General features: G+C 38.4%; 1 protein-coding gene across 17 annotated transcripts in view; it reads left to right on the top strand.

Annotated features, from left to right (window-relative positions):
* The window catches only part of TTC3 (tetratricopeptide repeat domain 3), a 110,086-nt gene that overhangs the window by 75,817 nt on the left and 18,409 nt on the right, over nt 1–15,860 (top strand). For 16 of the 17 annotated variants that reach the window (XM_006187475.3, XM_032467524.1, XM_014561598.2 and 13 more), the window contains 4 exons: nt 2,238–2,387; nt 11,704–11,843; nt 14,229–14,297; nt 15,259–15,355. In XM_006187475.3, the coding sequence (XP_006187537.2) occupies nt 2,238–2,387; nt 11,704–11,843; nt 14,229–14,297; nt 15,259–15,355 (456 nt within the window). The remainder of the gene's footprint in view (nt 1–2,237; nt 2,388–11,703; nt 11,844–14,228; nt 14,298–15,258; nt 15,356–15,860) is intronic. The other variant, XM_014561602.2, reaches the window with a different exon arrangement.

Genomic DNA, 15,860 nt, shown 5'->3' with positions numbered 1-15,860 from the left:
TGAAGTAAGAAAAACAATCGCTTACACGTTATTGAAAGAATATAAAAATGTCAATGTCTGGGGAAGGCAGTTTGGAATTTACCTGCTCTCATATATGTGTACAGAGACCGGTGAACAGGATATTTGTATATTTGTTTTATCTGTATTTATGTCAACAAAAAATTGAATACAACCTGAATATCCATCGATACTAGACTAATTAAATGAATTACGGCACATCCATATAATGAATATTACTGTGTCATTTAAAAATGAAGCAATTCTATCATTTCTGATAAGGAATGATTTATAAGATCAGATGTGTAATTAAGTAGGAAGAAGTAAGGTTAGAATTTTGTGTTGCCTCCTGTTATTTGTACAGATGGCTTTTCAGTTTTAGCCAATTACGAACTTTTGTTAATGAACAATACTGAAAATTATGAAGGAGAAATTGAAAATCATCTACATACCTATCATCTATGTTTGTATTTTGATGTGCAGCCTTCCAGGCTTTGTTTTAACATTTGCACTTAAAAGGGTAAGCAATGTTTTTTAAAAGATGGGACTGTACCATATATGTTGTACTTGAAACTTTCAGTCTTAATAGATTGTGGACTTTTTTCCATGTCAGTAAATACAGACCTTTACCATCATTTTTAATGCATGCTTGGTATTCCATTGTATGAAGGTATGATAATTTATTTGACCAGTTTCTTATCCTTAAACATTTAGATTATGTAAAGCTTTTCATGCTTACAGTGCTGTGGGGAACATTTTTGCCTCAATGAGTGTATACCAAGTAGAATGAGGGGTATTGATTTCTTATACTGTGCTTAGCTTTTAACCAAGTATGTGCTGTTGCTTGAATCAGTGTCTTTGACCCTTGAATTAATACTTTGATCAGTGTTGGGAAAATTCACAGACATTTTATTAAATTAGTTCTTAGTTTTCCAGACCTTGGTGTTAGCATAGGTGATGGCTGGCTTCTTAAGCAGTGAGAGTTATCAGCTATTCCCAGCACTGCTGCTTTCTCCTGGGACTTTGAGAAGTCGCCTAACTTCTCTAATCTTTGGTTTTCTGACCTATAAAAACTGAAAATAACATATTTCTTACAGAATTGAGGTGAAGGTTAAGTGTAATGGCAGAGATGGCATATAACACACTGCCTGTCTCCTCTGGCAATCTGGGGCACATGATTTAATTCATAATAACAAGTTGCTATTCATTGTGATCCCTTTGCTAAATTGAGAATCAAAACAGAAATAACTGAGATCTGAAACCATAAAAGCTTGCTCGTGGGTTGTGTAATTGAGTATTTAAACATGGACTGTGTTTATAGTGCTGAACTTTCAGTCTAGACAGACAAAAACTAGGACTCTCCACAGCAAACGGGCGTATATGGTCACCATGGCCATAGGTCACAGTTCTGTAACTGATAATTCACAAATTTCAGAATCTTGATTCCCTGCCGTTTTACACTTGGCAGACGCTGAGGTACGGGAGATGGGGAAGACGGACCAAGTCTGTGCACTGGAACAGATTTCCGAAGCCTGGCTGCCAAGGCCCCTTGTATCTGGGTAGAGCAGTTACCTGTAGCTGGGAGGAGTTGCCAGCATCTAACAGATGCTCCTTTCAGACACAAATGTGTGATTGCTGACAGTCTTAGTAGTATGAAAGGCTTAAAAAAATACATAAATGATGTTTATTGTTTGCCAACATTTCACATTACGATATGGCTTCTGTTCGCTTTTTTTTAAATCTGTCCAGGAGACAGTTACATAACTGAAAATAATTCACTGATAGTATTTTAACTTGTATTTTTGAAATAATCAGCAACTATCCATTTGAAACACTTTGTAAAAGTAAGACCAAAGTTAACATGTTCTGTTCATATCTAAAATATGAATAATATTTACAGTTTTTAAGCCTAATAAATAATTCTTGATGTTAATTGTGAAGGATGTCATTCACATCAAACTGTTAATTTAATACTGAACCCTTCAAAGACAAATATTCAGAGCTAATTATAGTACAGTTTGAAATGTTTCCTTTTGAATTCCAGTATACGAATTTTTTTTTAAGAGCTAGCTTTGCTAAACAGTGTAAGGGGTTTTTAATTCTTGAAGTACTGTGATATTTCCCTTGTGAATTTTCATCTGCCTTATAGTCTCCTTTGTTTATTTTATCTTGTTCAGGACAAGATCAGAAAAAGGCATTTTTAACTACTTTTAATAGGTAATTTTGTATTGTGCTTTTAGGGGGATATTTCACAGATTGAAAAGGAGTACCAGGTTTTACAAGAGCAGCTTAAGGTAGCTCGTGAAAATTATGAGCAGAGAAATAACGAGGGCTCAGAAGAGACCAGGGACTTGGAAGAAAAGTTGAAAAGGAACATAGAAGAAAACAAGGTAATCCTATGTGAAACGTTTCTTTACTAGCACGCAGCATTGTTAGGAGAGCTGTGTTTGTGTAGCCTCTGTTAGTGAGCTACTGCATTGTTGGCTAAACAAAGGCTTTCTCACTGTTGCCTATTTCAGATTCTCTCTGACATATTAAAGTGACTGTTTTTTGCAGTGTTTTAGAAACTCTGCGAATTGCCATGTAAGAAAAGGGTTGTGAATATGAATTTTATCTATAATTGTTTACTTGATTAACTAAAACTATTTTCTGGTGACTAAGTTCCAAGTTAAATTCTCATTTATAGCGAGAGAGGCAGTGTAGCATTAGTGGTTCAGAATGTGAGGCCTGGAGTCAGACTGACTGTGTTCAGATCAGGCTCAGTTCTACACTAGTTCCGATCTTGAGCGACTTATTTAACATCTCTGTGCTGTAGTTCCTTAGCTGGAAAATTTGGGTAATAATCGCTCCCATTTTGTGGGGTTAGATTAATACTTGAGAAAAGTGAAGTACAGTTGTCTCTCAGTATCTGTAGGGGGTTGGTTCCAGGATTCCCTCACAGATACAAAAATCTACAGATTCTCAAGTCCCTTGTACACAGTGGTGTAGTGCAAATAATGTAGTGTATTGTAAATAATGCTGCTCTGAATGCACAAGTTCCACATCTGAGGATGCAGAGGGCCAACTGTACTGAAAATTGCCCGGTTAAGTGTGGCCTGCCACCATTATTACTACTGCTGCTATTATCATCATCTTCATCTTACTCCTGAGGAAATACAAGAATGATAAATGGAGGCTGGGCATACTAGAACTATAAAGTCACCCAGAGTGTCTTGGTTGAGTCTACTGATCTTGAATTCCATTAGCTAAGACTGACCTTCAGTTACATGGAACTGGCTATGGGAGGAATACTGATTAATGGCAAGGCCCAATTGAATTAGTGGGAAAATAGAATTATAGGTGTGAAGAAATCATGGTGCATTTCTTTTTTAAAACTAAGGTCTGTTTTAAAAAATTGAAGTATAGTTAGTTGATTTAGTTGATTTACAATATTGTTAGTTTCAGGTATACAACATAGTGATTTGATATTTTTTAGATTATACTTCATTTAAAGTTATTACAAAATAATGCTTGTATTTCTCTGTGCTGTACAATATATACTTGTTTCTTACTTAATTTATACATAGTAGTTTGTTTTGCTTAATCCCCTTCTCCTATCTTTCCCCTTCCCCGGTCCCTCTCCCTGCTGGTAGCCATTAGTTTGTTCTGTTTATCTGAGTCTGGTTCTGTTTTGTTACATTCATTCGTTTGTTTTATACTTTAGAATCTAAATATAAGTGATAACATCTTAGAGTATTTGTCTTTCTCTGACTTACTTCACTAAGCATAATACCCTCTAGGTCCATTCATGTTCTTCCAAGTGGCAGAATTTCATTTTTATGGCTGAGTAGTATTCCATTGTGTGTGTGTGTGTGTGTGTGTGTGTGTGTGTGTACACACCACAACTTCTTTATCCAGTTGTCTATCGATGAACATTTAGGTTGTTTCGTATCTTGGCTATTGTAAATAATGCTGCTCTGAATATTGGGGTGCATGTGTCTTTTCAGATTAGTGTTTTCATGTTCTTCAGATACATACTCAGGAGTAGAATTGCTGGATCATGCGGTAGTTGGTAGCTCTATTTTCAGTTTTTTTGAGGAACCTCCATTCTGTTTTCCATAGTGGCTGCACCAGTTTACATTTCTACCAACAGTGTCTAGGGTTCCCTTTTCTCCACATCCTTGCCAACATTTGTTATTTGTGGTCTTTTTGATGATGGCCACTCTGATGGGTGTGAGGTGATGTCTTATTGTGGTTTTGGTTTGCATTTTTCTCATGATTAGTGATGTTGAGCATCTTTTTCATGTGCCTGTTAACCACGTTTTATGTGGTTTTTTTTGGAAAAATGTCTGTTCAGGTCTTCTGCCCATTTTTTAATCGGATTGCAAAAACAGGTCTTTTGTATAGAGGTAACATAAGAATGTTAGTCCATTTAAGAAAGAAAGGGTTTGTTTCAGAAGGCTGAATCAATAACTGAGGTCACATGTTAAACAGAAGAAAATCAGCTTATTGGGACCTTAATAAACTCATTTATTGAGATTTTAGTATACCCAGAAGAAAAGGGTTGGTTTGTAAAAGTAACTGTTGTAACATTCCTTAGGATATGTTTTTACTTGGGATGAGACGGGGAAGATTTGAAGAATGAGAAGAATTAGAAGGAAGGAACCAGCCCTTCTGTTCAGTTCCTTAGTTGAAGTCTTCTTGATTGGGAAGAGGAGAAAATGAACAAAAATAAAACCCTGCACAGTGACTTACAGAACACCAGTTTGGATAAGTTGTTTGGGGACATAACAAAATAAAATATTTCTGTAAACTTCATATTGCCTCAGGAAAGTTCAGTTTTCAGTTTTAATCCGTATGGGAAGGCCTGTGTCCACCTGCTTAAGTGATGAGGGCAGACTTGCAGACAGCCACTTAATTTAACATGGGCATCTGGTGATTGAGGTTTCTTTCTTTCTGGCAGAGGCTTGTCCAGCTTTATAAACTGCTGGTCTGACGGGGTCCTGTATTTAGTGCAGTTCATCAAAGCTTCTTTGTACACTTGACCAAGAAATGTTCAGTAAGTTAGCACCCAGGGAGGAGGGCTGTGAGAGAGCAGCGGCTTTGACTGCTGGGCTTCGGCTCCTGACCTGCTTCTTAACTTTGCTAAGACTCGAGGTCTGGTTCCATGTGGTTGTTCTTAAGAGTAGCCAGTCCATTTTTTTTTTTACAAGAACCATTATTTAGTCCCTCAGATTACAGGCCGGTTAGGTCATTAGACTGCCCATGTGACGTGTATACACGTTTCCTCTCAGGATAAATTGCTCATCTGAGTTCCTTAGGTTGTCTGTACAAGAGCAGTAGAGATTTAGCTGTGGCCATTCCTGTATTAATCATGATTATGATCATAATTCGTTTGTGGAAAAATCTTTTATAAATATAAAAAGAAATTTGTGCTTTTATTGATCTCTCCCTTGGCCTTTGACTCTCTAGATCACAGAGGTTAAGAGCTAATCCTTGTACGTAAAGTTACTGGATACCATGTTTGGGTGTATTAGATACACAATCACCTTTCCCCCTTGTAGAGAATTCAGGCGTTGGAGTCAGACTGCCTGACTGGTGACTCCAGCACCACCACTTAATGGCTTTGTGACCCAAGATAATTAACTCAACCTCTTCAACCCTCAGTTTCTTCATTAACAATATAATCTCTACTTTATAGTTCTATGAGGACTCACAGAGGTGGTTGGAAAAGGGTGGGGAATGGCCAGAGATAAGTACAGTAGAAGAATTGTCCCACCCAGAATGCCACCATGCCCTCTTTGAGAAAAATCACTTACAAAGCACTTGAGGAGCGCTTAGTGTTTACAGAGCATCAGTAAACATCTGAGCTCGATACTGCATATGGCTGATGGGGTTTGATTATCATGAGCTAGAGATGGCCTTGTTGACAATTAGGCCAGTTGTCTAGTCTCTGCCAGAGGGAAATAGCAATTCTAAAGCCAGAGACTCCTGTGGTTTTTAATGTACCTGCAACTGGCAGGTTATAACTGGTTACAGTATTGCTCAAGGGCATATGTTCTTTTTTGTTTTATCAAGATAAAATTCACATTTAACCACTATAAAGTATACAATTAAGTGATTTTCAGTATATTTCACAATGTTGTATAATCATTACCATGATCTAATTCCAGAACCATTTTCATCACTCAAAAAGAAGCCCTGTACCCATTCAGCAGTCACTCCCCGTCTCTCCTAGGATGTATGTTCTTAAGGTGCTTTAATGAGATTCTCTTATAGCTAAGATGGTATTTTAGTTGACATTGACTCTTAAAACACAGTCAATCATTTTGGCCCAGAATAATTTATGGAGTAGAATTTGATGCTGCATCTTGCTCCAAGACACCCTTGCACTAAGTAGGAGAACAGGTGGTGAGTGTCAGACTCCAAATCCCTTGCTTTTGTCCTCCAAGAGACTGTCATTTCCACAACCAGTTGAAAAACATTGCTCAGCACTTCATGAGCAGTCTGTCAGTTAGTTGATCCCATGATAATGCCGGGTAACAACCACCCACAAAGACCTCAGTGACACGTAACAGTAAATACTAAATGTGTGAGTCTGTAGGTTAGCTGATCCCAGGTGGGCTTGGCTGGACTGTCTCACCTTTGGGTCAACTAGGGCTCTGCTGTTCTTGGCCCTGCTTGCTCATGTATCTGGGGTCAGCTGGCTATGAACTGATCTGGAATGGCCTCAGCTGGGTCAATGGGGGCAACTAGATTTGCTCCACATGTCTTTCATCTTCCAGGAAGTACAGGGCAAGCAAGGCCTGTCACACAAGCACTCCTCAAGTCTGCTAAATCAGGTCTGCTAATATCCCTGTTAGGCAAAGCAAGTCACATAGCCCCGCCAGATTCAAGGGGTAAGGAAAAGAGACTGCCTCTTTAGTGAAGGGAGCTCCAAGTTCCCATGACAAAGGGTGTAGATACGAGGAGGAGGCGGTGAAGGATAGGGCTATGAATGCCATCCCTCTGCCTCAGTAGGTTAGCACCAGTAATTCACTAATGCTCAGTAATTGCCAAGAACTTAAAAACCTACCTCCATCTTCAGCCTTCTCCCTTACTAGTTCTCTGCATTGTCCTCTACACTTAATGAATAATTGTTGTCATGTGATTTTTCTCACTTTTGGACCTCTCCCCAGCACTGTTCCTTCTGCATCTAGTGGCCTTTTTCCTCCCGGAGCCTGGCTCACTCCTGCTCATCCTTTGGGACCAGTTCAGGCATCACTTTCTTGAGGAAGCAGTGACTGGTGGCAACCTCAGTCTTGGTTAAAGACCCTCGTTAATGTAGTGGTTATAATGAACACCTCACTGTGTTATACAGTAATTACCATTTTGTTAACATCATTATTGAGATATAATTCTCATACTGTAAAATTCATCCATTTAAAGTATATAGTCAGTGTTTTTGGTATTATGCACAGAGTTGTGAAGCAATCACCACAATCTAAGTTTAGAACATTTTTATCACCGGAGAAAGAAATCTTATTAACACTGCCAGTCACTCCCTGGTCTCCTCCATCCCCCCAAGCCATAGGCAACCACTGATTTACTCTGTGGATTTGCCTATGCTGGACATTTTCTGTAAGTGGAATCATACCGGATGTGGTCTTTTGTGAAGTGCTGTCTTTGACTTCGCATAATGTTTTCGAGGTCCATCCGTGTGACATGTATCAGTACGTCCTTCCTTTTTATGTTGAATGATACTCTACTGTGTGATGTGACACATTTTATCAGTTCATCAGTCGATGGACATTTGAGTTCTTTTCACTTCTTGACTATTATGAATATACTGTTGTGAGCATCAGAGTTCAAGTTTTTCTGTGGACGTATGTTTTCATTTCTTATGGATATATACCTAGGAGTGGAGTTGCTGAGTTGTATGCTAACACCACATTTAAGGGTTTGAGAAACTGCTAGACCGTTCCCAAACAGCTACACCATCTTACATTCCCACCAACAGTGGACAAGAGATCCAGTCTCCCCACATTCTCAACGCTCTTATCATCCATCTTTCTGATTTTAGCTGTTCTAATGGGTGTGAGGTGTTTTCTCCTTGTGGTTTTAATTTGCATTTCCCTAAAGTGCTGATCATCTTACATGTGCTATTCCATTCGTGTGTCTTTGGAGAATTTGGAGAAATACCTGTTTTAATCCTTTGCCCATTTGTTAATTTGATTATTTGTCTTTCTATTATTGAATTAAGAGTTTCATATATATGATTTAGAAATATTTTCTCCTATTCTGCATATTTTTCACCATTTTTAAAAATTGAAATTAGTTAATTTACAATGTTGTATTAGTGTCAGATGTACAGCAAAGTGATTCAGTTATACGTAACAGTTATATCTATCTATTCTTCTTCAGGTTTCCATTATAGGTTATTACAAGACATTGGATTAGTTTCCTGTGCTTTTTCCTTGTTGTTTATCTATTTTATATATAGTAGTGTGTATGTTGATTCCGAACTCCTAATTAATTCCCTACCCCTCCCAGCCCCCACTGCTTTTCCATCTGCCATATTTGCAAATATATTTCTCCTATCTCCCATTTTATAGGTTATCTTTTTACTTTTTTTTTCAATTTTTTTACCTTTTTTTTTGAGTTATAGTCATTTTACAATGTTGTGTCAAATTCCAGTGCAGAGCACAATTTTTCAGTTATACATGAACATACATAAATTCATTGTCACATTCTGTTTCACTGTGAGCCACTCTTTTTACTTTCTTGATGGTATTGTTTGCAGCACCCAAGTTTTAAATTTCAGCGTAGTCCAGTTTCTCTATTTTTTCTTTTGTTGCTTATGCTTTTGGTGTCATGTAGCCAGAGACAAGCTCATGATAGCTGCCCGGCCAGCTGTGTCATTAAGGGGTGGTTAGTGCAAACGTCAGATGAACTCATGTAGCATTTTCTGGGGCTGAGATAAAAGTGTGTGTGTTTATAATGCCTTGTGCCTTTGATACTTGAACTCCTTTAGGTGCTGGAGGCCGAGTAGGTTCTTATGCCCCAGTATGACCTTAAGGTTGTACGTCATCTCCCAGCCGAAGGGCTGAACCTGAGGTGAAGTCATTGGCTCAGAATAGATGCACAGGGTAGGCGGGAAACAAGGTTGGCTTGGCCACCAGCAGCGAGGTGTGCATGTGGACACTGGTTGTGGCAGTAGATGTGAGCCAGGTGGAATACAGGATCTTAAGTAGAGTAGGAGTGGTGGTCACCTCAGCCACAGTAATGACTCAACAAATCAGGATTAGCAAGGTTGCAGCAAGGAATGTGTGAGTTCAAACTGTCCCCATGCTAAAGGGAGTGTCGCTGAACTGTTGAACTTCTGCTGCCTAAGAACAGTTGGCCTGTGCATCTCAAGGCCACTGAAATCAACCCTACTCCTGTGGTAGGACTCGAAAGTCATTAAGGACCTGGACTGGTTAGCGAATCTGCCTCCCAGGGACATCTGGAACCTTGGTGTCTGAGGCGGACAAGGGAGAAGTGTCCTAACTCCGTGACACTTTTGACAAGAGAGCTATCATTTTCCACGGGGCCTGCGTAGGTTGACTTTGGGTACACCGTGCTCTCTGAGGAAGGAGGACTCGAGTTTCTGTGGCTGAACTTTTGTCCTCGGTGACCTGGTCACCTTCTAAGCCTAAGCAGGAAGTTCAGGCTACAGGGAACCTGATAGGAGGTGGAAAATAAGGTTCCCTAAAGCAAAAATGAAGTTAGGATTTCATTAAGCAGTTGTTGATACTAGTAAGAATTTCAAACTGGAAAATATTAACGTTTAAACTTGTTTCTTTCAGTGTAGTGTAAAGATGCTCCATTCTGACTCACATGGTAATTGTTAGAAATATTAATATGGAGAATATTTTATTTATAAATGACTGGCATTTACAAGCGTGCGCGCCACCTATGTGTCTGCTAGCATTAAAGAGATGACACTTCAAAAAATGACAAAAAACTTTTAGAGAATTTGTAGGTTTAGAAGAAGTTTCAAAAGGTGATGTCTGCATAAGACAGCTGGTAGCAGAAGCTGTGTGGCGGGTGGTGGTGCTCCTAACCGTCCAGAGCCGCAGGGCACAGCCTCTCATTTTCATGAAAATCCAGCAGGCTTGATGGTTTGCTCACCTGTGCTAGAACAGCCTGTTTGAAGATGTGTGAATAAACAAGACTTAGAATATTCCTCTCTGTGTGGTTATGCTGAAAGGCTATTTGAATTCACTGTTTTATTCCTTTGATTTCCAGTCTCAGTCTTTGTCAAACACAAATTTCTGCCCTGTCCCATCAGAATGTTTGCAGGGTCAAAATTACCGAGTTCTTGTATATATTTTTTCATTCCTAAATTTATAAAAATACACATATCTAGGTTAATTTCCGTTTCCTGTGCCTCCTAGGCTGGTACAGCTTCCATACTCTCTTTTTTTTTTTTGTTCATAGAATTTTGTTGAGTTAGTTATTGAGGGTAGAAGCTTACTTTTAGCTCTGTCACCTTCCGCCCTACCTCTTATGTTGAACTGGACACATGGTCTTACCCATCCCAGTCTTCTAAAGTTTCCTTTGTTTCTTTTTGTCATCCCTACAGTTGCCACCATCATCCTCATCGTCTCTCACCTGGGCTATTGCAGTGAGATTTTTACCTTCTAATTACAGAGTCCTTAACATTAAAGGTTGTAATTCATAAAGGGCTATGAAATCAGTACAGTCATGGTGACTAAAATTGCTTTTCTGAAAAGAGTAGAGATACCAGAAGACATCTCAAAGCGAAGGCAATTTTTTTTAAAGTTTTGTGTGTGTGTCCATGTACACATACATAGGTATATACATATGCTGTGATCATTATTAAAATATATTTGCTGTTATGGGTCACAGTCAAGAAAATGTGAAAGCCACTGTTCTGGTCTTAACACTTTCATGTACTCTCTCACCCACTCCTAATATACCTCTGGGTCTTTCAGAGTTATTTTTCTAAAATAAAAATCTCATCATGTCACTGCCGAGTCTGCTGACTCCGTGTTGTCTGCAGGATAAAGTCCACACTCCTTAGCGTGGCTTACAGGGCCCTTCATAATTTTAATGCAAGGCACCTCAGGTGCTGTTTTTCCTGCCCTGACTTCCATACGTCCGCCCCGTGCTCCAGCAGGTAGCTCCTCTTGCTTTCTCGTACAGACATGCCTTACTCTTTTATCCTTCTGCCTTGCTGTTCCCACTGCTTGGAGTTCATTCTCCGTGTGACAGACTCATCTATGAAGACAGAGATCAAATATCTGATTTTGAGAAGCCGTTCCCAAGTACCAGATGATCATGTCTCTGTCCATCCTTGTTTAATGGCCTCCCATCCAGCGTGATTCGGTGAGGGCAGATGAGGGCCGCTGCGGCTGTGTATGGTGCGACTTTGTGTCCCACGTGCAGCCAAGCTGGCAGCCTGCTACAGCCAGCTCTTGAGGGTGTTTCTGCTGAACTGGAGTCATTGATTAAGCCAGCACTCCACAATTCTGGTCTTTCAGGCTCTTTTTTTAAAAAGTAAATCTTCCTACTCACAGCAAAAAAAAAAAAGAGTGACAATATATGTATGTTCATGTATAACTGAAAATTGTGCTCTAACACTGGAATTTGACACAACATTGTAAAACGACTATAACTCAAAAAAATGTCTTAAAAAAAGTAAGTCTTCCTATTTATTTAGGTATTCTAAAATGTTTTTAGATCTCAAAGACAGAATTAGACTGGTTCCTTGAAGATTTGGAAAAGGAAATTAAAAAATGGCAACAGGAGAAAAAAGAAATCCAAGAAAGGACAAAAGCACTGAAGAAGAAAATGAAAAAGGTCTTAAATGCCAGTGAAATGTAAGTAACAATTGAAAGGCAGTGATTTTTATCTTTATTTTTTTAATTGGGGTGTTTTGGGTTATTTTAACATTTTTGATACTCAGTTTCAAATTATATCAAGTAAAGTGAAAATTTTAGATTCTGTTTTCATTTCGTTTTAAAGAATATCCCTTGGGGAATTATCTCATCTAAAACTTACTCTAAACCTACCGTGCTTACAGATAAATAAAAATGGGACTGCAGATTAACAAAGAACTGACTTCCTTTCAGCCTGAACGCCACCTCTTACTATGAACCTTTTTCCTTATCTGTAAAATGAGGGAGTTTGTCTAGATCCAGCATTCTTCCCAGCACTAAGATTCTGTGATGATCACTTTATTTATGATTACTTTCATCCTAAATCTTTAAATTACTAAGATTTGGTCCAGTAGTGTGAGGGTTAGGTAATGCACACAGGCAGGACAGTGGTCAGACGGGCCGGGTTCGCTTTGATATCTTTGTGGTCCATTCCTAACCCCTCTTTCCCTAAACGGGGATACGTCCTATGACTCCTCAGCTTAATTATTAGCTACTACTGTTGGACAAAACTTCTGAAACTCAGTGGCTTAAGTTAATTTTTATTTGATCCTGATCTCGCGATCTGGGCTGAGTTTGGCTGGGCCGTTCCTCTGCTGGTCTTGTCCGTGGTCCCTCACGCGGCTGCGTTGGTTGGGAATTGGCTGGAGCTGGGCTCAGCTGGGAGCTGGGATGGCTAGGCCTCTTTCTCTCCAGGCGGTTTCGGGGCTTCTCCATGTGACTTTGGTCTATGTGATCTCTCCATGGGGTCTCCAGCATGGTAGCCAGACCTCTTATGGGGTGGTTCAGGGCTTCCAAGAGCACAGAAGTGGAAGCTGCCAGGCCTTCTGAAGGTTCAGGCCCAGAACTGTCAGAGTATCACTTCTGCCACATCTTGTTTCAAGCAGCTTGCAGGTCTGGTCCAGACTGAAGGGCATGAATATGGGAGGCATGGTTCACCAGGGGCAGCACTGTCCACACTCACCTTTCAGGGCATTTATGTCGTTCTCATTTGCCATGCTGTATGATCAAGCGCCTTTCATTATGAGTCTTGCTAGCATTCCATTTTGGGGCAGTTTTTAGGTAGTCCTTTAAAGAAGGATGAATGTAAAACACTGCCTGTGTCATGTACTTTTGATTATGCTCAAAGTAGTCTCATCAGAAGGAAGCATTTATAGAAATGATAATGTCTTTGAAGCTTTTTACTTCTTACTGTTTGAGCAGGTCTAGTCTTGTTAAGTTACTCAAAAATTCTGAAATATTTTAATACATAATTTTTGTATGTTCAATTCAAACATACTATCAAACTAGACAAAATAAATGAGGCTGTTGATAAATTTTTTTTCCTGTGCTAGCATAAAAATTTAACAATTTCTGCTAGGAATAAACTTTTTATTGTTTTTTTCACTTTATTAGTATATTTCTTTCCTTTTTTCTGTCACAATTTAAAGCTAGGCTATAGGCTTCTCTTTGCTTTATGCACTTTCCTAATAAATGCTTTAAAGCTAAATTTTTATATTTAAACCTTAAAACTTTTTGGATCTCTTAGAGAACCACAGAGGATATGAGGGATGCCTTCATTGATTTTTCTATGCTTTAGATGATACTTAGTGTTCTTTAAGAAATGAATAGTCAGGAGGAGCTCTGGTTGGTGCAGTGATGCAAATCGGAGGAAATTATGAAAGGAGGCAGAAATTCCATGAAGAGCTACCCAGTATTGAGTATTTAGAACTGTTTTACAAAAGAAGTGAAATGGCACTTAAACTGGTTGTTATTGGAAACGGGATTTTTTAGCAAGTAGAGATGACTAAAGAGGTGTGTAGGGGAGCATGAAAAAAGCAGAACCTATCTGATGCAGGGCATTGCTTAAGAATCAAAGATTTACACACTTTGTCTTGAAGAATTACCCGACTGTGTGCATGCATGAATGTGTGTGTGTGTGTGTGTGTGTTTAATTGGACTTTAAGTCCTGTTTTTAAAAATAGAAGGCTGTTTTCATTTTGAGTGAGAACCACTCGTCACTGATGATGACCCAGCCACACCTGTGCTCCTCTGTCTTGCATTGAACCAGCTGGAGGTGCTTCTTACAGAGGACGGGGGGGGGGGGGGGGGGGGCAACTGTGCTGCAGGCACACGGCTTAGAGTGACAAAAAAGGTGATGAGCTGTCCAGGTTTAGAAGGAAAATGTCCCAAATTCTTTTCCTATTCAGAAGTTATTAGATATGAAACAAAAAGAAATGAAAAGAATTTGAGAAATGTTTGCATGGATGTAGGTAGAATTTACTTTGTGGGTTGTATTTTTAAAATTCTTTGAAAATTAATTAAAATTTGGTGATCATGCTTTCGTAGGTACACCCTAGAAAATGATGGAAAGGAAAAGGAACTTGAATTACTTCTGGATCTGTCCCTCGAAATCAGGCAAATTAAAGCTTAAATTTATTTTAATATCTTATACTTTTAATACTAGAGGCACAAGTCTAATATATTTAGACATCCAAATATATTTTTGCTTGTCTCTTTTAAATAATTATGTTTCTTTTTAAAATTTTGTTTCTATTTTATTCTTTAAATTAATATTTAACTAAATTTACCTTTTAAGTATCTTTAGTTTATTTTACACTTTTATTTCACAGTATCGGTTTAAAAAGTCTTGAACTACTCATTTTCCTTTTAATTAATTTGAAACTAAAAATGTATTTTAAAAACTTTTTGAGTTACTTGAGATAACAGTCTCAACTATATTATGCTAGTTTGTTGCTCTGCAATTACAGATTTATCAAAGAATTCTTACTGTGAACCTATTAAAAGTTTCCTTTTAAATTTTATTAATGGAAATAGTGTTTGCACATACTAGTAACCAGTATACTCAGTAGTAAGCAGTTGTATCCTGCTTTTCTCATTTAATATTGTTTTATAAACATTTCCGTTCAAATCATGGTCCATGGCTTTTTTTTTTTTTTAAACTATTATTAATGTATTGCCATGAACAACTTGGTACAGATCCCTTTTTTCCTTTGGGTTATTACCCTTTATATGTGTCAAAATAGAATTTCTGACTCAAAGGATGAGGGATGTTCTATAAAGTTTATTAATATAGCCAGATTATACTTCACTTAACCTCATAAAAATGGTGAACCAGTTTCTCAGCATTCCTACCAGATACTCGCTTTTAATTTAATATCTTCCTTTGATCATTTGTAAAGTGCAAAGAGCACTGTAGGTCTTGTGTAGTCACATATTAGACAAGAAGTTACTCTAGAAGCAGTTATATAGGTCTATTTGTGGCTGTCAGAAGACTTCAAAGCTGATCTGGTTTCAGCCTTTATAATCTCACTGGTTAAGTTTTTTTCAGTAAGTTTTTTTCCCTTAATATTTACAGTAATACATTTACAAATGAGAAAATGAAAATAGAAGAGTGTATAAAGAAAGGGAAAGAAGATTATGAGGAGAGTCTTCGAAGGGCTGTGGATGCAGAGGTGAGTTCAGGTCACTTGGTGATGGACAGGTATGGCAGGAGGTCATTCATTTTGTGTTTAATCACATTCGTGTGTTCACATGCATGACATGTGCAATGAAAGGCAGAAGAATGTGGAGGCTAAGGCGTATCCTTTCGCCCATTACCCCTCCCCCCTGGAACAACCACTCTTTCCTCACCTGTAGCGTTTACATTTTTCACCCTTACCTTATGCTGTTAAGTAGCTGTACTCACAGCGTATACCACGTTTTGTAACCTGCTTTCCTTACTTAACATAATTCAGTCATTTCCCATGCTCTACACTTCGAATGGCTTCATCATGTTTAATGAAGTGATGTACCATGAAGTAGCCAACTGTAAAACATATTTGCCAATGCTAGAAAAGAAACTTGAAAATAATCCATTTATTAAGAATCTGCTGTCTCTCCTTCCCCCAGAAGAATATGTATCAGTGTCTCAAATGTATACTATTTGAGAAACTACTGAGACAAAAATAAAAATAATGA

Source organism: Camelus ferus, chromosome 1, assembly GCF_009834535.1.
Source record: "Camelus ferus isolate YT-003-E chromosome 1, BCGSAC_Cfer_1.0, whole genome shotgun sequence".
Taxonomy (NCBI): domain Eukaryota; kingdom Metazoa; phylum Chordata; class Mammalia; order Artiodactyla; family Camelidae; genus Camelus; species Camelus ferus.
This window is presented reverse-complemented; position numbering and strand designations above follow the sequence as displayed.